Raw genomic sequence first — 22208 nt, forward strand, 5'->3', positions numbered from 1 at the left:
TGACTGCACCCCCTGTCATTTACTTCTCCATGGGACATATAGGGAATATAAATATGAACTACACCCCCTGTAGTTATTGGGATCAAACATACTAACTTCTCTATAGTAGGAGGGAAACATATATATAATAATTGCATCCTCTCTTATTATAAGAATCATATATGCAAACTACACCCTCTGTCATTTACTTCTTCTTGAGGCTGATAGGGAACATATATATATATATATATATATATATATATATATATATATATTTATACCAACTACACCTCCTGAAATTATAGAGATCACATTTTTAATAACTGTCTTTATTGGGAACATTTATATTAACAGCACCTCCTGCCATTATAGGGATCACATATACTTTACAAGCTATATCCCCTGTTATTATACCGAACATAATGCACCTCTGTCATTATAAGGATCACATATATTGTCTATGTCTCTTGTCATTGTAGGGAACATAATGCACCCCCTAACATTGTAGGGATCACATATACTTTACGAGCTATATCCCCTGTTATTATACCGAACATATTGCACCTCTGTCATTATAAGGATCACATGCATTGTCTATGTCTCTTGTCATTATAGGAAACATAATGCACCCCCTAACATTATAGGGATCACATACACTTACTTTGCCCCTTTTCATTATAAGGAAGGAACACAAATGCACCCCCTGCTCGAGGAACCACATTATTATCATTATAAGGATCACATAAAATACTAACTGCACCCCTTGTCATTATAGGGATCACATACACTTTGCCCCCTGTCATTATTGGAAACATAATGCACCCCCTGTTTTTATAGGGATCACATATACTAACTACACCCGTGTCGTTATAGGGATGCCATAAAACAACTGCACCCCTGTCATTATAGGGATCACATATAATTCTGTACAAACTACACTCCCTGTAATTATACGGATCAATAATAACACCCCCTGTCTTTATAGGGATCACCATTAATAATAACTGTACCCTCTGTCATTGTAGGGATCACATGTACTAACTGCACCCCCCCCCCCCTTTTCCCTGTATGGGGCTTACAGTGAACACACATCCTTAGCACATCCCATTGCATGTATCCTCTCCATTGAACATATAGGGGGGACATACAGTTAACCCATTTCTTGCCAGGACCAGATTTCCTTAACCACCGTGTTATTAGTATTAACCCATTCAGTGCTGCAGCTCTGCACATTGCTTATTGTCTCAATATACCCCAAGCAGTGCTGCATTTCTCCCCACTACCCCCTGTCACCATTGTAACCCATGCACTGCCGCCTGTCACAGGTTTAACCTATGCAGTGCTGAGGCTCTCCCCACTACCCCCTGTCACAATTTTAACCCATGCAGTGCTGCAGCTCTCCCAGTACCCCCTTTTACAACTCATGTAGTGCTACATATTTCCCCATAAGCTATAGTCTCAATATTAACTTATGAAATGCCCCAGTTCAACTCATTATTTCATGTCACAATATTAACCCATGCAGTGCTGCAACTCATCTCAGTACCATCTTTCACAAATGAACCTGTTCAATGCAACAACTCCCTCAATTGCTTCCAATCAGAATATTAACCCACCTACCTACAACTCACCCCACAACTCCATGGTAATAATGTGCAGTAGTAATGTCACATTTATATCCCATGCAGTTCTGCAAATCACCCTATTACTCTATAATAAAACATCAACCCGTGCAATGCTGTAACCGACCTCATTACCACTGTTAAAAAAAATTAACCCATGCATTACTGCATTCGACCCCATTACTATAATCACTGTCAGTGCAATAACCTATGCAATGCTGGAACTGACTCAATTACTCCCTGTCACCACATTAACCTATGTAACACTGTGAATGGCCACACTGCACTTTGTGAGTATGTTAACCCATAAAATTCTGCGTTTGATCATGGCAATCAACCACAATTTATATAAAAAAAAAAAACCCATAAGAACAGAAACCAATGTAAGCCTTCTCTCAACCGTGTGTCTATGATATTTTATATTTCTTCATATGCAATATATGTTATCCTTTGCATTGTTGCAATTGCCACATTGTTATTATCCCTTTAAGTACAGTAACCCATGCATGGCTGTAAATAGTTACACTTCTCTACAATGCCATCATTTACCTTGGACACAGTCTACAAATTGCACATCAACACACTAATTTATAACTCTCAACTTCCACTGAGTCTATTAAAAGCCCAGAGCCGCTGATCTGCCTGCCTGGGTCTATGTGTCTGTAAAATGATTTCTATGCAAACACTCTCCCTTGGCAAGCAAAAAGCGCTCCAGTTTGCTATAAGTTTCTTTTTTTTTTTTTTTTCCTTGTAATGGAGATAAAATAACATGGCCAGGAAAATGGGGGTCCTGCTAAGAGGTATGGAGGAGCTGAGCGCCCTGAGGAATCTGAGTGCCTTGTGCTCTGCAATATGCTGATCACTGGATGATATTTAGAGAGAAAGCGCTAATGGGCAATCTGGTGTTTATTTTGAAAGTGCTAACAATGATTTTTCTTTGGTAAAAAGGCAGTGTGTGTGAGAGTACGGATGAGTGGCTTTTGAACATAGGCTCTGACAGATGGTGCAGGGTATAGGTGCGCTCTGCTCCTCCAGTCTGCTGGGTGGAAGGAAGGATGGATGGCTATAGGAGAGATGGATTGATGGATGGCTAGATGGAAGGAGGAAGGAGAGATAGGTGGAAGCATGGAGGAAGGAGAAGTGGATATATGGAAACATGGAGGAAGAAGTAGATGGATATAATGTAAAGATGGATAGAAGGACATATGGATAAATAGAAGAATTGAAGGAGGAGAGGTAGATGAATATATGGATGGAAAAAAAGACAGATGGATGTATAGAAGAATGGTGGAAGGAGAGGTAGATGGATATCTTGGTGATGGATGTATGGAGGAAGGACAGATGGATATATAGAAGAATGGAAGAACTACAGGTAGATGGATATGTGGATGGACGAATGGATGAATGGATGGATAGATGGATGGAGGAAAGATAGATGAATGAAGAATAGAAGAAGGAGAGGTAGATGGATATATGGGTGGATGGAGGAAGGATAGATGGATATGTAAAAGAATGGGAAAAGTAGAGGTAGATGGATATGTGGATGAATGGAGTAGGGACAGATGAATATACAGAAGAATGATGTAAGGAGAGGTAGATAGATATTTGAAAGAATGGATGGAGAAAGGAGAGATGGATATATAGAAGAATGGTGGAATGGTGGAAGAAGCAGATGGATAAATGGAAGATGGTGGAAGCAGAGCTAGATGGATATATGGAAGGATGGGTGGGTGGAGGAGAGATAGTTATGTAGAAGATATTATTAAATAGATGGAGGAAGGAGAGATACATGGATGGATGAGAAATAGATATACAGAAGAAGGAGAGATGGGTAGGATGGAGGAAGGAGAGGTATTGGGATATTTGGATGGATGAATGGTGGAGAGATGGATGGATATATGGAAGAAGGAGAGATAGATATATAGTTGGATGAATGAAGGAGGCAGATTGATATAAGGAGCAATTGATGAATCAGAGATAGTTGGATTAATAGAAGGATGGATGAATGGAGAAAATATGGATTGATATATGGTAGGAAGAAAGGAGAGCTGGATAAACAGAAGGATGTATGAGGACAGGGAGATGAATACATGGAAGATGGTAGAAGGAGAGATAGATGGAGATATGGAAGGATGGTGTAAGCAATGAGATGAATAGATGGTTCCAGGGCTGAGTGCCACATATCCCAGCTCTGAAATGGACCTGCACTGCCAGGCAAAGCTCCAGCCAGTATCCCAGGCGGGCTAGGTGCCATCCACAGCGGCTCAGTGCTGTTTCCTAGCCGGGGCTCATCCAGAGACCAGCTCAGCGGCTAACCACAGGCTATGTATCCATATCTGGGTCACAGCTCTTCCTGGACAGGGACTCGGCTCTGTCTAATCACTGCAGCCAACCACTTAGATCCTGGGGCCCTCAAATTACCTTCTAATTCGATGTTAATGCTGTCTGTCAGCAAAGGAAATAAGCAAAGAATATTGTTTCATCTGTAATTTTATTCTGCAGCTGCCAACAGTTTAAAAGGGATGGACCAAATTTAGAAGCAGTTCTGCCTGAATTGACTGTGGTACACTACAATCCCATCATCGCATAGCTATTAAATTATACAATTATAATCGATTCTAATATCTTTAAAACTGAAAAGACCAGGAGTGCAAGAAGGATACAATGTAACGTTCAATAAAAGGATGATGTAAAGTTATCTGATATTTCCAGGGACAATCCCAGAAATCAAGGACTGTTCCTAGAAATCAGGAACAGCTGTGGGACTGATTGCCCTCTCTGAGATCTTCCGTAGCCCTGGGTGCCAGGCAAGCATTGGGCATTGGGCAACACCAGCTGTGCTAGGAATGCCAGCTATTGCCAGAAGCATGCAGGCAGGTCCCCCCGACCTACTCCTAGCAAATCTATAGGCAATAAGCACACATAAAATTGTCTTTATTTTTTTATTTATTGCAACTGGGACCAGGCAGCGCAGGAGGGCCACATGCGGCCCCCGGGCCGCCAGCTGTGTGCCCAGCAGTGTTAATCTTCCAAGTGGGCTTCTGAAACTTCCAGTGGGGCCTCCCACAGCTGCCCTCCATCCAGCTGGGTCTCATCAGCCTGCTCAGGGCCTTGCTTCCACTAACACGAATCAGCTGCGGGCTGGATCATTACAAGCCCCATACTAGAACAGGGCATGGCTGTACTAACACTAAACACATGGCTGTGTGTACTGCTCAGCCTGCCTGCACCCCCCCCCCTTCTTCTCCAACAGGCCTGACACTTCTCCTGTGTGCCAACCCTAAGCCAAAGCCATGACCCCAGCAGACCTGCCAGGCTGCCCAGCACTATTTACTCTCTGTGGGCAGAAGAATATTCCCAGGCACCGCTGCCTTCCCTGCCTGGCCAGCCATCCCAATATTTGAAAGCTAATCCCTTTCAACACCTCATAAAGGCACTAATTGGGTATCTCTTTTTTTTTTTTTTTTAAGCCACTTGACACTTGCAGTGCCATAGCCAGGTGGTAGCCAGGACAACAGAGATGCAAGGCAATAACACACAAAAAAAAAAATCTAATAATAGCTATACACCTATGTTAATATATATAAATAAATTATGACATTACTTTTTTTTTATAGTATAACACTTTGTTATATTATTATATTACATTTTATATAGTATTATTAGTATTATGGATCTATCGTTATATATATATATATATATATATATATATATATATATATATATATATATATATATATTATTTTTCTTTTATTTAAAAAAACATTTTTTTTATTCTATATTTTTATTGTGCATTTAAACAGTGTAATTTTATTATCTCCCCCTTCCTCATTATTTGACAGTATTGCACAAGAAACAATGCTGTGCAATTATTAAAAAAGAAAGAAAGAAAAGGAACAAATGAAGATTACTTTATAATTAAGAAATATTTTAGGGCCATTTTAACAGAGGAAAAGAATAGCGACAATTCTGGCTAATGTGTAAAAGTTAAGATTCGCAGCTACTAAGCCATATACAAGCCCGTATATCCCCCAAATGTTTATTTTTCGCACGACTCTGATCTCTAGATCTCATGTGCCTGTCCTGCTTTTCGTTGTCCTGTTTTACCCTGTGTGTCCTGCCCTGTTCTGTCCCATCCTGTCATGTTCAGCCCTGTCCTATATATGTGCCCTATCTTGTCATGTCCTGCCCTGTCCTGCCATGCTCTGCTCCCTCCTGTCCTGCCATGTTCTGACCTGTACTGTCCTGCCATGCAATGCCCTCTCCTGTACTTTCCTGCCATGTTCTGCCCTGTACTTTCCTGCCATGTTCTGCCCTGTACTGTCCTGCCATGCTATGCCCTCTCCTGTCCTGCCTTGTCCTGTCCTGCCATGTTCTTGCCCTGTCCTGCAATGTTCTCCTTTGCCCTGTCCTGCAATGTTCTCCTTTGCCCTGCCCTGCCATGTTCTCTTCTGTCCTGTCCTGCCATGGTCTCCTCTGTCCTGTCCTGCCATGGTCTCCCCTGTCCTGCCATGTTCTGCCCTGCACTGTCCCAGGCTGCTATTTTAGCAGAGCTGGGGGATTATTAGTAGCTATTGTAGCGCCTGTTGCCAGCGCTGCTGGAAGCACAGAGCCTTGTCCCTGGCCCGGAGATGAGGCTGACAGTATAATAATAACACAGCAGCTTTAATAACAGATAGTGTTTTGAAAACAGGCAGCAATAGGGTACAGCAGAGACAGCACTGAGCCTGCTCCCTCCAAATGTTTGTTGATCCAGCAGCTTCCCTCCATACAGAGCCTGGGCTGCTCATCGCCTCGTTGTGCCTAGTATTTAGATATGATTTATTTTTTGGTTTTGTAGCACAAACAGAAATCCATAAACTGTCGGTTCAGCGCCATTTAATCTTTGATCAGTTACTGGCTAGGAGATGAAATGCCTAGATTGTCTCCTCTGTTTAGGCTGTGACATCCCTCCAGCTAAATGAACAATAAATACTTTTCATTTCTACTCCATTTTGTCTCTGTCAGTTTTCCTATTATTAGCTGCTAATTTTTTAATGTGATTTTATTTTTATTATTTATTTTGTATTTTTTTTTGTTGGAGGGGGGGGGGTGGTTCTGGATCCTATAGCAGCAGCACTTAATTAGACCAGCCAGGACTGTGCGAGCACCATTCAGCTGTTTGTATACAAAGGGAAGAAAGGAGAGCTCTGTGTCCCCATTCACATCAGTGCTGGAGGTTCCAGTGCCTCCCTTGTCCCCCTGCCCGCTGTCACTTCATCTCCTCCTTAGGAGGGGACTCAAGTGGCATCAGTGACAAATCCGAAATCAACCGACTTAGACAATAAAAATAAGAAGTTTGTTCTTTTCGCCTGCGGCCGTGTGCACAGGGGCGAGCTGCTGGAAATCACAGACATGGTAATGGGTGGAAAGGAGCTCAGCTCATTCCTCAGATGATAATTTACTTGTATTTGTTTTTTTATTAGTCCTGCACTAGTTCTGCTGCTGCTTGCTTTCATTATTGGCAGGGAAACGGAATTAAATATGGACGTAAATATACGTCTATATAAATCTATCTATCTCTACCATCCATGTCTAGGTGTCATTGTTATGTATAATAATAACTATAATAATAATAAATTATGATTATATATAATTAATATTTATATTATAATATACAGTTTTTACACTTTATATTATATTCATTTATATGTATATATATATATATATATACACACACACATTTTTTTAAGTATGATACACAAGTATACATAAAAATAAAAATATAATTATAAAATATAAATAATGATGTGTATAATACACATACATGAGTGCACATGCCATATATATATATATATATATATATATATATATATATATATATATATATATATACCAGGATATATATATGGTATACATTTGTATATGATATATATATATATATATATATATATATATATATAAATATGTATAATACACAAGTATATATAAAAATAAAATATAATTTATACATTATAAATAATGTTGTGTATAAAACACATATATGAGTGCATGTTCCATATATATACCAATATATATATATATATATATATATATATATATATATATATATATATATATATTGGGCGAGCTGCCTGGCACTACACGTAATTGCTATGGATTTTTATCGATAACCTCTAGTTACTATCAGAAAAGTTGTACACGACAGGTTAAATAATTTAATAAGCAGGTCCATGTAATTAGGTTATTTACAAGCTGTGACAGGGACTGCCTGATGGAGGCATAGGGGCAGGAAATAGACGCTTTTGGTGACCTCTTGAGCTTGCACTTTGAATGATGAGATGGGAGAGGCAGAGGTGAATAAAGGAATAGAGAGCAGCTGATATTTCACCCATGGCACACTGGCTGGGGGACCCTGCCTCTGTCCATAGCACTGAGGGACAGAGGGGGTTGCTATGTCCAGGCTCTGTGCATGTAGGGTCACAGGTGTTGAATGAGGAGCACTGGTTGGGGACCCAGTCTCTGTCTATGGCACTGGGGAGGATAGAAGAGTGTGGGGACACAGCTGATGGTGGACCCAGCCTCTGCCCATAGCACATAGTGACAGAAGAGTTTCTGTGTCCAGGCTCTTGATGGGGACACAGCTGATAAATAAGGAGTACAGGCTGGGGATCCAGCCTCTGTCTATTGCCCTGGGAGACATAGGGATTGTTGTGTCAAGGCTCTGTTTGGGGACACAGCTGATGAATGAAGAACAGTTTGTAGTGACAGGGAAACCTGTAGATGCTTTCTCATCCTCCCACAGAAATAAACTATGACAGCAGCCCATGCAAAAATTGCACAAGCAGAAGTTTTGAACGTTGCTCACCTGTTTGGTCATGGAGTCTATTAGCCGTACATAAAGGTCTTGTTCTGTTCTGACTCCTGCAAAGGGGGCAGAAAAAGGGGGTCATCATATGTACTAAACTTACTGAACACAGCTAAGAAGAATACGACGTTCTAAACAAGGAAACTGCATCAATCATGAACAGCTCACTAACAGTCAGAGCAAGAATTAAATATAATAATAAGAGCAAACTGGATAGAGGACAGCGATCCCCCAGCACACAAAACAAGTTCCATCCACATATGGGACAGATATTGCTCTTGTTTAATTCTTGAAATATTTATTTCTCCATATTTAAAAATGATGAGCAGCTTAATCAAAATAAGCTGTCAAAACCAATGATGCACAGATTGTTGAAACACGCACCCTTCCAGTTTATTAGAAATGAAATGATTACATTATTGTTACATTAGAATGTTATTGTATCCTTCTGCAAGGGATCATTCCTATAAATACGTCCTAAGCTTTGCATCTTATTAAAAAAATATATTTTCATTTACAAACTAAAGGGCCGATACAGTATTAAATAGCCAGTGTTTGTACAGTGCATAATATAGTTAATAAAAACTTACCATTACTGTATAATAATTGCAGTTTGTAGTGAATCCCATTATTAGTTTTTTCGCTATTTGGTTCCTAAAAAAATAATAGTAGATTGTTACTTTGAGAATGAAGTAGTTAGGAAATCAGATAAGGTGTAGTTGGGGTAGTGAGGATGAGATGTAAGGGGCATGTTGGCTGTGTTTGCTGATGTCCCTGCTTTGTAGCTCAGGTGACAGTGACACTATGAAAAGGGTTGTTGTTTTTTTTTTTTTTTTTAGCTCTTGAATCAGTCAATATTTCCTGATAAGTTTCTAAGTCATCAGCTAAGTCCTGGGAAGCCAGAGGTGGCTGGAATAATAAGAGGGGCGCCTACACGTGGTCCTATCGCCTCTGGAGTACACTTAGAGCTCATTTTGTAGGATTTCAGCAGAAAACGGTGCTTTGACCAGTTGCCCCAATCTGTGGGCTCTGGGACCATGGGTATAATAAACACGCATGGCAAGGGTACCCATCTCTATGCACTAACATTCCATTCTTTAATATCAGTGTCCCTAATCTGTAAGAGTATTTGAATGCACCTGCATGACAGTAGTAATCAGCAGCACATTGCAATAAATTTTATTTTTATTTTATTTTGAGTTGCTCAAGTCTGTATATACAAGCACGTGCAGGCACATACTAATGATAGCTTTTTATTATTATTATTAATATGTATACTAGTGAGGAATACCCGTACATGCGTATATATTTATCTTTATTGTAATTTTAATTATTTATTTTTATTTGTTTTAAAATTTCTTACTACTTCTCCTAATTTGTAAAATGTGACAGCATTAGAAGTAATAAAAACTGTGCATTAAAATGATATTTTTACTTTTAAATTCCCATTTCTTCCACTCTATTAAAGGTAGTGTTTTCTTTACATGCACAGCCGAGGTGACGGCTAATATGCATCCTAATTGTCCCCTAGTAGCTGCCCCCCAGTCATATAGGGGCACATACAGAAGGCATAGTGACCAATATGCATTAAAATTGACTAATTATTTTTTGTATTGACCCAGTTCCCCAGTCTGTGAAATATAAGAACACTGGGGTGCACATGAGTAGCAGAAGTGATTCCTTGCATTTAATAATTTTATCTTTATTCCTTTGACTCCAGTCAATTAGAACTTTAAGCCAATGCAAGACAACGAAGTTATTCTAGGCATTAGAATAATACTTTACTTTATTTACAGTTTTCTTAATTGTGCTAGATTTAAAGGTAATGTGTCTGCATGGTATAAGTAATAACCCCTAATAAATCAAATAATATTTTTGTTTTATTTTTTTAACCTATGACCCATATGCATTTTTTTTTTACTTGCCCTACCAGAGTTAATACTATTCATTATTTATTTATTTATTTGAGTTTACCATGAATGTGTTAAATCTGTAGGTATTGTAATATTGTATTCTTTATATATATATATATATATATATACATATATATATATATATATATATATATATATATATATATATTTTGCCCATTGTACAAGCATGATAGAGGTGTTGAAAGAGTTTTAGAATAACGGTGTACTTATGAGAAATTATAGCCAATGTGCCTTAAAATAATAATATTCTACATTTATAATTTGAGTGCCATTGTGCACACAGTGTAGAGTTGTTGACCATTATGCATTTAAAAATGTTTTATTCAGTTGACTAAAACGTGTTAAACATAGGAGTGTGCATTAAAAATATTAATTTACATGTATATATATTTTTTTTGTATGGCAAAGTTGATAGCCAAGTTTGCATTTCAGTTGACTAAAATGTGTGACATGTAGGAATGTGCATTACAATATTAATATTATCAATCTATATTTTTTTGCATGGCAGAGTTGATAACTAATTATGCATTCTTTACTCTATTGTTTGTTACTTTTTCCAAAAAGTGTAAGAAGTGATGGGCAAGGTGCATTAAAATATGAATATTGCCTAGGTATTATTTTTTGAGCCTGGATGGTAGAAGTGATGAGGACTATGCCCTGCGAATGTTGCATTGTATTAATATTAGTTTTTTTTGTTGTGCCCCATGTGCATGGATGTCAGAAGTGATGAGGACTATGCCCTCTGATTTATCAAATGTTGCATTGTATTAATATTAGTTTTTTTGTTGTACCCCATGTGCATGGATGGCAGAAGTGATGAAGACTATGCCCTGTGACTTGTCAAATGTTGCATTGTATTAACATTAGTTTTTTTTTGTTGTGCCCTATGTGCATGGATGGCAGAAGTGATGAGGACTATGCCCTGCGAATGTTGCATTGTATTAATATTAGTTTTTTTTTTGTTGTACCCCATGTGCATGGATGGCAGAAGTGATGAGGACTATGCCCTGCGAATGTTGCATTGTATTAATATTAGTTTTTTTGTTGTACCCCATGTGCATGGATGGCAGAAGTGATGAGGACTATGCCCTGTGACTTGTCAAATGTTGCATTGTATTAACATTAGTTTTTTTGTTGTGCCCTATGTGCATGGATGGCAGAAGTGATGAGGACTATGCCCTGCAAATGTTGCATTGTATTAATATTGTTTTTTTTGTTGTACCCTATGTGCATGGATGGCAGAAGTGATGAAGACTATGCCCTGTGACTTGTCAAATGTTGCATTGTATTAATATTTGTTTTTTTGTTGGTGCATGGATGGCAGAAGTGATGAGGACTATGCCCTGCAAATGTTGCATTGTATTAATATTAGTTTTTTTGTTGTGCCCCATGTGCATGGATGGCAGAAGTGATGAAGACTATGCCCTCTGATTTATCAAATGTTGCATTGTATTAATATTTGTTTTTTTGTTGGTGCATGGATGGCAGAAGTGATGAGGACTATGCCCTGCAAATGTTGCATTGTATTAATATTAGTTTTTTTGTTGTACCCCATGTGCGTGGATGGCAGAAGTGATGAAGACTATGCCCTCTGATTTATCAAATGTTGCATTGTATTAATATTAGTTTTTTTGTTGTACCCCATATGCATGGATGGCAGAAGTGATGAAGACTATGCCCTCTGATTTATCAAATGTTGCATGTATTAATATTATTATTTTTTGTTTGTTTTTTTGTTTTATGCAGACTTACTTTCTCCTTCTCCACAAAGTCCACGAAAGCCGTCCTCTCAATCTCCACCGGCTGGCCCTGCCTGTCATAGAGAGCGAGGACGAAGTGGAAAAAATTGGATTTCCTCAGGTTGGAGGGCGGCTGCTTCTCGAAGTGCGCCCGAGCCAGACCCACACCACTGCGGGAGGAAAGCAGAGAGGCGCCGGGTAAGAGGAGCCTGGCACTAAGGGGGTGCCAAGCAACAAGGCATGGGGGCCACAGAGCATCTGCACGTGCTTTGTGCCACCAAGCACCATGTAACCAGAGGCACACATAAACACACAAGTCAGGGAGATTGTAATTGATATAGAGATCATGGATTGGGGAGGAGGGGGGGGATTTACAATCAAGGAACCAGGAATAAACCCAAGACCATTTGGCACACGTACCTTTGGGCGGCTGTATTAGCATCCACTACCCCTGCAGTATGCATCCATGACCGGACTGAATTCATCCCACCTCCCAGCGGTTCCTCTTTCATGGTGGTCCCACCTCTTGGTATATTTTCCTGAATCCCAAACATTAAAACAATTTTGGGCACAATTAAGCTCCTGCCAAGTGGGGGTCAAATAATAAAAAAGAAAAAAAAAAAAAAAGGAACACCAAGAAAAAAAAAAAAAAAAGTCGAGGGGTTCCCCCTCTGAGTCTTTTCTTCTCCTTGGTGATGATAACTCCCCAGGATCAGTAGGAGAGGACCGAGTTCAAGTCTTGCTTCTTCTCCAAAGCTGTCCCGGATTGGCACGGTACAAACAATTTGCAGAACACTTCTTGCGGATTCTTGGACTGCCTTCCTTTAGTCGTTCTTCTTGATGGATATAAAAAAAAAAAAAAAAAAAGTGCCACTAGCCGGAAATGTGCTTGCAGAGAGAGAGGAAGAATAAATATTTTTTGTTGGTGTTTGTAGAGCCTCTCAATGTGGTGTCATCCCAGCGAAACAGCATCAAAAAGGCTTCAGGACACTGCTGAATCGAGCACTTCTGGCAAAGATCTCCTGCTCCAAAAGACAAATAAACGAGGAAAAAAATGATTGCCACGGAGGTGTTCCTGGACACAGGAGAGCTCTATGAGGGGGCCTTTAGCGTCTTGCAGAATGGATGGAAGCGAACAAAACTCAGCCCTCTATCCCCTAGGAATGGAACCTTTCCCGGGAGCCAAAACTCTAAACCCCGGGGAGCTGCGCTGTCAGCCGCTGACGTGCGATGGGCGGGGTTATGACCATATATGGAGAGGACGGCCTTCCCTCTACCTCGTCAGATACCGCCCCCCTCCTCCTCCTCCTCCTCCTCCTCCTGCTGGACTGGAGCTAAGGCAGCGCTGCTTGTTTAGTGCTGAGTGACTGCTGTAACCTCACACTGCCTGGCTGCACTCATTCCGCTTATAATGCATGGCCTTCTCCTTTCTTTATATATATATATCAACAGCCAATGAACTTATCATTCGGCCAAATAAATCTGAAAGGAAACAAGTGGCAGCCAAAACTTGCATGGGCCAATTAGGCATCATGGAACAGCTGGCAACAATACAAAAAAAAAAAAAAAAAGTCACTAAATATATATATATATATATATATATATATATATATATATATATATATATATATATATATATATATATATATATATATATATATATATATATATGCAACAGCAGGCAGCATTGTAAAAATTACTATCTATGTATGTATCTATCTATCTATCTATCTATCTATCTATCCATCCATCCATCCATCCATCTATCTATATAATGTATTTAGTGTTTTTTGTATTGTTTCCAACAGTTTCATGGTGGCTTTTTTGCCTATGCATATATATATATATATGTGTGTATATATGCATCATGTAACAGCAAGCAGTATTCTAACAATCACTTTATATGTGTATTTATATGTATGTATAAATATAGATATATATCTATATATATATATAGATAGATAGATAGATAGATAGATAGATAGATAGATAGATAGATAGATAGATAGATAGATAGATAGATAGATAGATAGATAGATAGATAGATAGATAGATAGATAGATAGATATGTATGTATATATATATGTATATATATATATATATATATATATATATATATATATATATATATATATACATCATATAACAGCAGAAAGCATTCCAAAACATATCTATCTATCTATTTTCTATCCAATATATACATAAATATAAAGATATGTGTATAAATTGCACTCATTATATATACATTTATATAGACACAGAGGTAAAGTTGTATAAACTACATATGATATGTCGATAGATAGATAGATAGATAGATAGATAGATAGATAGATAGATAGATAGATAGATAGATAGATAGATAGATAGATAGATAGATAGATAGATAGATAGATAGATAGATAGATAGATAGATAGATAGATAGATAGATAGATAGATAGATAGATAGACAGATGTAAAAGATGTATAAACTGCACTCATGAATGCACATTGTTTCCACATTTTAATAGCACGATCAATGCAAACACACTAACTAATCATTATTATCACAGGGACCAATATGTTAAGTGCATAGCCTCTAACACTGCTTTGTCAGATCAAGACTTGCCATTATTTATTACTTTATCACTTTTGCATTCACATGTATTTATTTATTTTACCCCCCATATTCTCTACAATAGAGGATTATAAATAAATGAATGAAAAAAATAAATAACACTTGTAATTGTGTAGGTTCCATGCATAGAATAGAATAAGCAGTGAATTGATCTCCAGCAAAAGGAGGGGGGTTATAGGATTCATGATCCTGGTGGATGCTGAGTGTAATGCTTGGGACCTGGCAGATGACAACAACGTGTAAATGTTTCCCCAACACCTAAATTATCTTTTAGGAAGAATGTAAAACAGCCAGAGCTTAGCTTCTTCTTCTTTTTTTTTGTAGAGAGAGAAGAGAAAATTTGGGGATGTCTATTGTGCTTGCCATCACTGCTGATGTGGGGAAAGTGTAAAGTGATAAAGGGACTGGGAATGTTCAATGTTAAAGCTAAAACAGATGCCTGAGTGGAAGTGGTGCCCTATTTCCCTTTCAGCTGCTTTCCGGAAAGGAGAGAGAACATGCCATTTCTAGGAATCTAGGAGAACAGCAAAATATCTAGGATGGGAGATGAGAGCCCAGAAAAAAAAACTCATCCAGCTTCTGCATTGTGCATGATGATCTGTATGGCTCCGGGTGCACAGGGGTGAGTGAGCCTGGAATTTAAAGCAAACACAAGCAATTTGGAGGACAAAGCTAAAGCCGAGCCTAAAGGGACATCCTGAGCTTGTCTTGGACCCTTTCCTATAGCCCCTTGCTTATTGTCAAATAATCATAATAATCTAGAAGGAGATAATTCGATGTTAAGTGCTATCATTTCCTTGTTGGGGATGTTGAACTGGCAGGGTAGGGTCCTCCAATATTTTAATTAATCGGTGGAGTCAAAGCCCAATGTGCGTTACCAGGGGACAAGCCTTGTGCCCCCCCCCCCCTTTCCTTCTTCCTAGGGTTAAGGGGAGAAAATAGATGTATTCAAAAGCAATCTATTTTGCTGGTGTTGGAGGGTTAATGACTATTGCCAAAGATAAGTGAATTATCAAAGCTATTGCTTTAGACCGATCTCCAAATCCATTACATAGCTGGCCGTCTAATTAAATACGTAAGTATAATAAAATCATATTTTATGACTATTTGAGAGTAATGAGATTAGTCTTTAGAAGAAATAGCCACATATTAAAGATTGCCGGTGTCTATGGAATGTTAATAACCTTAAATCAAAGTGTGTAGAAAAAAAAAATCATAGCAATTCAAAGATTTATTTATTTTTTTTTTTTTTTAGATTTTATAGATGCCTGTGTTTTTTTATTATTATTATTATTATTATTATTATTATTATTATTATTTTATTCTGGACAAAAATTGCCATATTAAAGCCTTTATTTTTTGCATTACACGAAAATAAAAAAAATAAAAAAACAGCAGATTGAAGGAATAAATTATTTTTATACTAATATATTATTTTCTTTTTTATATACTAATTGCTATGTATTATTAAAACTGCCTAGACATTTGAAGGCGCATTGAGTGTGAATTATGACCGAGCAGAAGGCCTGCTTTGCAGATGAGACGCAAAGTTTCTGCTTCTGTTCCATTGCACGTGGAAGGTAAGGGGTTAAAAAAAAGATTGTGGGCACACAGAGCCGGACAAACGATTTCTTTTCTTTCTTTTTTTTTTTTTTTTTAATGTGAATATTTAAAGAAGAAAAAAAAGTAGAGGAGAGGAAGGGGGGAAAAAAAAAGATTGAAATCATTAACTGTATCTTTAATTCAGATTACACGCGCCAGGGCGATTTAAATCTGATTACCAAATTAGGAGATTTAAAAATAAATCCCTTTAAATCTGATACTGTTGACTAAGGAAAGCGAGGGAGAGGGGAAAAAAACTTGCACTAACCCATCACATAAGGTAACGATCCTGCCCCAGAAAAGAAAAGGAGTTTAAAACCTTTTTGACAACAAATGCAGCTGCCCTACTATTTTGGACGATATTAAGGGAAAATGAATGCAAATCTGCGCTCAGAAGCCATCTGGACAGGAATAAGGGAATCAGCTGCTCCTCACAACAGGCTCTGAGGCTGAATGTATTTCAGCTCATTTTCTACATCATCTGGTCTTGCACCCAAAGCGTGGAAAATAGGGTCTTTATCATGGACCAACTTTATCTTTGTGTCACTATACTGTTGCCTACAAGCGAAATGCAACACGATAGTGACATAGGATCACCAAGATGCTCCTGATGCTGGAAAATAAAGAATCTGCTCCAGTTTTCCACTCCCAACCTTCAACGTTCTGGTCGGAATCCTCCAGGTTTATATGAATCTGCAGCGTTCTAATCTAACACCTCAACGTTCTAAATTAAACTGCAAATGAGGCTGCAACGTTCTGATCTGTATCTTCAACGTTCTAAATAAATCTGCAACTTTCCAAGTGAATCTGAAAATTTCTCCTCTAAATCTTCAACTGAACCCCAAAACGCTCTAATCTGTATTTTCAATGTTCTAAATGAACCCCAAATGATCTAATCCGTATCCCCAAAGTTCTAATCTTTATCATCAGCGTTCTAATTTGTATCCCCAACGCTCTAAATTATTCTAAAATTTTCTGATCTAAATTCTCAACGTTCTAAATGAACCCAAACGTTGTACTTTGTATACTCAGCGTTCTAAATGAACCCCAGCGTTCTAATTGTAATTTGTGGTGTTCTAAAATGACCCCAATGTTCTAATTTGTATCCTCAAAGTTATAAATACATTTAGAAGATTCGAATCTAAAAAAAAACTCAACGTTCTAAATTAATATGCAACGTTCTAATTTAAATTTTCAACACCCCAAACGTTCTAGCCTCAGCCTGTATCTTCAATCCTAATTGAACTTCCAACGTTCTAAAGTGTAATCTCAGCTTTCTAAATGAACCCAGACGTTTTATCCTGTATTCTCAACTTTCTAAATGAACCCCAACCTGCATCTTCAACCTCCTAAATGAACCCCAAACGTTCTAACCTGTATCTTCAACCTCCATGAACCCCAAACGTTTTAGCCTCTATTCTCAACTTAATTAACCCAAAACGTTCTAACCTGTATCTTCAACCTATGAATCCCAAACGTTCTAACTTGTGTTATCAACTTTCTAAATGAACCCCAAACGTTCAAACGTGTGTTCTCAACTTTCTGAATGAACCCCAAATGTTCTAACCTGTATTCTCAACTTTCTAAAATGAACCCCAAACATTCTAACCTGTATTCTCAACCTTCTAAAATGAACCCTAAACATTCTAACCTATATTCTCAACTTTCTGAATGAACCCCAAACGTTCTAATCTAAATGCTCCACGTTCTAAACTAAAACTAAAGTTCCTATTTGTATATTTACGTTCCAACAGAACCCCAACGTTCTAATATGTGTCCTCAATGTTCAAAAATGAATCTGCCACGTTCTACTATACATCTTCAACGTTCTATAAATGAAGCCCAGCGTTCTGACCTGAATCTCCAACGTTCTAACTGAATCTTTTATTTTTTTTTATTCCGCCTCTGCAAAAGTTCTAGCCAGCATCTACAGCGGATTTGTGGCATTTCAACTATTTTAATTGCACTGGAAGGAAGGAGAGGTGAGAAAATGCAGATACATCGAGCAATAAATAAATGACTTTACTGAATGGGGTCTGTCACAATTTTTTTTTGCATGGACTAAAAATGCCTTGTGAAAAATTTTAAAACTTTGCAAAGTGGTCAGTTAGCTTTCCATGCAGCACACAGGGGTTGATGACAAGGGGTATGGGAAAGGTAATCTTTAATTGGTGGGCAGGTAATGATGTCCCCCCCTCCTCTACATCAACTCTGTAATCAGTCCTGTAAACCTGATGGCACCGAGTCTTGACCTTAGCCAAGCAGAAGGTGCCTGGATTTGAATGCGATTTGCATGTAGCCAGCCAGGACCTCCCGTAGCAGCAATCCTCTTCTCCTAGCAGAGTGTGAAGTGTTCCTTTTGTGTGAATTTACGGGGGTTGAGGCTCCAATGATCCCCCCACCAATTTGCATTTAAATAGCGACATCAAGCGATTCGCGTGCCACACACCACTGGGCTCCCAGTTGTCAAGCTGGAGTCACTCAGATGTCCACTGGCCAGCTGTCCTTGTCTGCACCATACCAGAGCACAGGGTGACCTTAAAGAGACAGGAGCCTACCACCCAGGCTCCAACACTAAAGAGCGACCTAATAGGATCAAACTTTACTTCTGCAGCTTTCATTAATCGTCCATTAGGACATTAAAGGGAGAAGAAACATGTATTTCACGTTTGAACCCCGGGGGACGAATCCCAAGCAAGACATGACTTTTTTTTTTTTTTTTTTTTTTAATCAGTAGCTTAACCCCCTCTGGCAATGAATAGGTTAACAGCCAAATTGCATCCTATAGAGCCTCTTCCGGCAATGAATAAGTTAAAAGGAACATTGCATCCTATAGAGCCCCCTCTGGAAATGAACAGGTTAACAGCCACACTGCATCCTATAGAGTCCCCTCCGGCAATGAATAGGTTAACAACCACACCATGAATCCTATAGAACCCCCTCTGAAAATAAATAGGTTAACAGCCTCACTGCATCCTACAGAACCCCCTCTGACAATGAATAGGTTAACAGTCACATGCATCCTATAGAGCCCCCTCTGGCAATGACTAGGTTAATAGGCACATTACATCCTATAGAGCCCCCTCTGGCAATGACTAGGTTAACAGGCACATTGCATCCTATAGTTTCCCCTCTGGCAATGACTAGGTTAACAGGCACATTGCATCCTATAGAACCCCCTCTGGCAATGACTAGGTTAACAGGCACATTGCGTCCTATAGAACCCCCTCTGGCAATGAATAGGTTAACAGCCACGCCATGCATCCTATAGTGCCCTCTCTGGCAAAGAATAGGTTAACACACATATTGCATCCTATAGAACCGCCTCTGGCAATGAATAGGTGAACAGCCACATTGCATCCCATAGAACATTTTATGGCCGCTTTGCATCGTGTAGAATCCGTTTCTGGCAATAAACAGGTTAACAGCCATACTGCGCCCTACAGTACCCTTTCTGGCATTTACTAGGTTAGGAGCCTCATTGCATCCTATAGAGCACTTTCTGGCAATGAACAGGTTAACAGCCATACTGCACCCTATAGTACCCCTTCTTGCAATAAATAGGTTAGGAGCCACATTGCATCCCATAGAGTCCTTTCTGGCAATGAACAGGTTAGGAGTCACATTGTATCCTATGGATCACACACTGAACTTTTCCATTTACTTTCCCTCCTGTGTCAGTAGAAGGAAATTGGAAGGGGGGGGGGGGTAATATAAGTTCTGCACTATATACGTTCTGCAAGACAATTATTTGGATTTTAAAAGGTTTGTCTTAAAAATATAAATGTTGTAATTTTGGGCTTTCTAGGATACAAAGAAAGGGAGAAATCTTAGTGAGTAAGCATGGCTTAGAAGAATTATTTGTATTATTATTATTATTATTATTATTATTATTATTATTATTATTATTCAGGTTGTATATATCGCCAACAGTTTGCACAGCGTTTTACAACGTAAAAAGGACATTACCGTTACAATACAATTCAAGACAAGAGGGTTAGAAGGTCCCTGCTCTTGGGAGCTTGCAATCTAAAAAGTAGGGTCAAGTGATACAAAAGTTAATAACTGTGAGGGGATGAGTTGATGTTTTAGGTGGAGGTGGGTTAGACTTCCCCGAACAGATGGATTTTTAGAGATTCCAAATAATCATTTTTATATTTCATATCCTGCACCTGATTGATGCTTATGTGCCATTTCTTATATTTCATCCATAAGTTAAAGCTGATCTGTTTGTCTTGTGCTTTATATCAGTTGCCTTGCTTGTGTTCCTTTACACACTCAGAACATTGAAGAATTTCAAGAGTCTGCTTTTGTGTGGCTGTAGAATAGTCTACCACTTGTCAAAGGGCCTGGGGTAGTTTAGATAATGATGGGGTCTCACACAAGTGTGTAATAGAATCCTTCCCATCTGCTCCATTGTGTACCTACAGCACAAAAGACGCAAGGAGAAGCGATTAGCGTCAGCCTTTCTGCGCCACAGACGCAGATCCATCATGATGCCCCTTTCCAGGGACGCAAGAAATAAAGGGAAAAATGGACCACCAAGTAAAGTTAAAGCCAGATCCCTCTTCTAAGACTTCAGCAATGCCCCTTAAAGGGTTAAATCCCCACACCGCACCTACCAAGAACTCTTCCCCAAAAATAATATTTTATTTTTTCCAAATTGTCCTTTAATAGCATGATGACTTTTTTTTTCTATACCATAACCAGCAAGCCTGTTTTATAGGATTGCTTTTTTTAAAGGACTCCAAAGAATGACATTTCCAGATCTCTGTGTCCCTTATCAAGTGGAGAAGTCTTTTAAATTAACCGTTTTAATGGGGCGAGCAGGTATGCTCAATATATTTAAAACGGGCAAAAATTGGTATGGAATGCTTCAATTCTGGATGGAAATAAAGACCAATTTATTGTATAAAAAAAAAAAAAAAAGAAAATTCTAGAAAGCACCTTCCTGAGCAAGTGTATTAAACTATATCAGGTGTACATAAAGAAATGAGAATAAAAAATGATTAACATAATAATGATGATGATAATATAATAATATATGTAATATAAATAATAACAATAATATTAAAATAATAATAATAATTAAAAAAAAAAGGATGTATAGAAAGCTAGGTTAATGAGTGATAGATAGATAGATAGATAGATAGATAGATAGATAGATAGATAGATAGATAGATAGATAGATAGATAGATAGATAGATAGATAGATGGATAGATGGATGGATGGATGGATGGATGGATGGATGGATGAATGGATAGATAGATAAATAGATAGATAGATAGATAGATAGATAGATAGATAGATAGATAGATAGATAGATAGATAGATAGATAGATAGATAGATAGATAGATAGATAGATAGATAGATAGATAGATAGATAGATAGATAGATAGAAGTAATTGAGTTCAGCAGATTCTGTAGGAAAACATACAAAAGGGCACTCCAGTTACCCAGAACAACAGTCCATGTAACAATACTGGATGTGGATTAGCCCAGAGATAAAGGTGAAAGTGTGATCCACAGCGCCCCCTCGGGTGAGAAGAAGACATTTCAACTAGAAATTCGACCAAGAGGACCGCAGACCATTCTGAATTCTCCTATACAACTTCTCCATAAAATGATGTTATAGGATAGAAAATTTGGATTGCAACTTCCTTAAAACCAGTTGAATTTACTATGGTGTAGCTCAACATTATGAGAATGTATTCCCTTACTGTGCAAGGAGAAGGGATACAAATGGAACAAATGTTTGGAAGGTTGGGAAACTCCACATTCCATCCCATCCTTGTTACATCCCATCATGTCCTGTCTGCAGCCAGAAAATGAGAGTTCCACTTCTGATGCACTGAAATGTGTGCTGCC

General features: G+C 38.4%; 1 protein-coding gene across 8 annotated transcripts in view; it reads right to left on the reverse strand.

Annotated features, from left to right (window-relative positions):
- EBF3 (EBF transcription factor 3) overlaps window positions 1-13318 on the reverse strand; it is a 206784-nt gene extending 193466 nt beyond the window's left edge. For 4 of the 8 annotated variants that reach the window (XM_082268393.1, XM_082268391.1, XM_082268389.1 and 1 more), the window contains exons 1-4: window positions 12542-13316; window positions 12135-12291; window positions 9039-9102; window positions 8449-8504 (exon numbers count right to left, since the gene is read on the reverse strand). In XM_082268393.1, coding sequence (XP_082124519.1) covers window positions 8449-8504; window positions 9039-9102; window positions 12135-12291; window positions 12542-12675 — 411 coding nt within the window. In that variant the 5' untranslated portion in view covers window positions 12676-13316. Of the gene's footprint in view, window positions 1-8448; window positions 8505-9038; window positions 9103-12134; window positions 12292-12541 lie in introns of all 8 variants that reach the window. The other 4 variants (XM_082268387.1, XM_082268386.1, XM_082268388.1 and 1 more) reach the window with 2 other exon arrangements.
- Between the last annotated feature and the right edge of the window lie 8890 nt (window positions 13319-22208).

Source organism: Pelophylax lessonae, assembly GCF_965119305.1.
Source record: "Pelophylax lessonae genome assembly, chromosome: 9".
Lineage (NCBI taxonomy): Eukaryota > Metazoa > Chordata > Amphibia > Anura > Ranidae > Pelophylax > Pelophylax lessonae.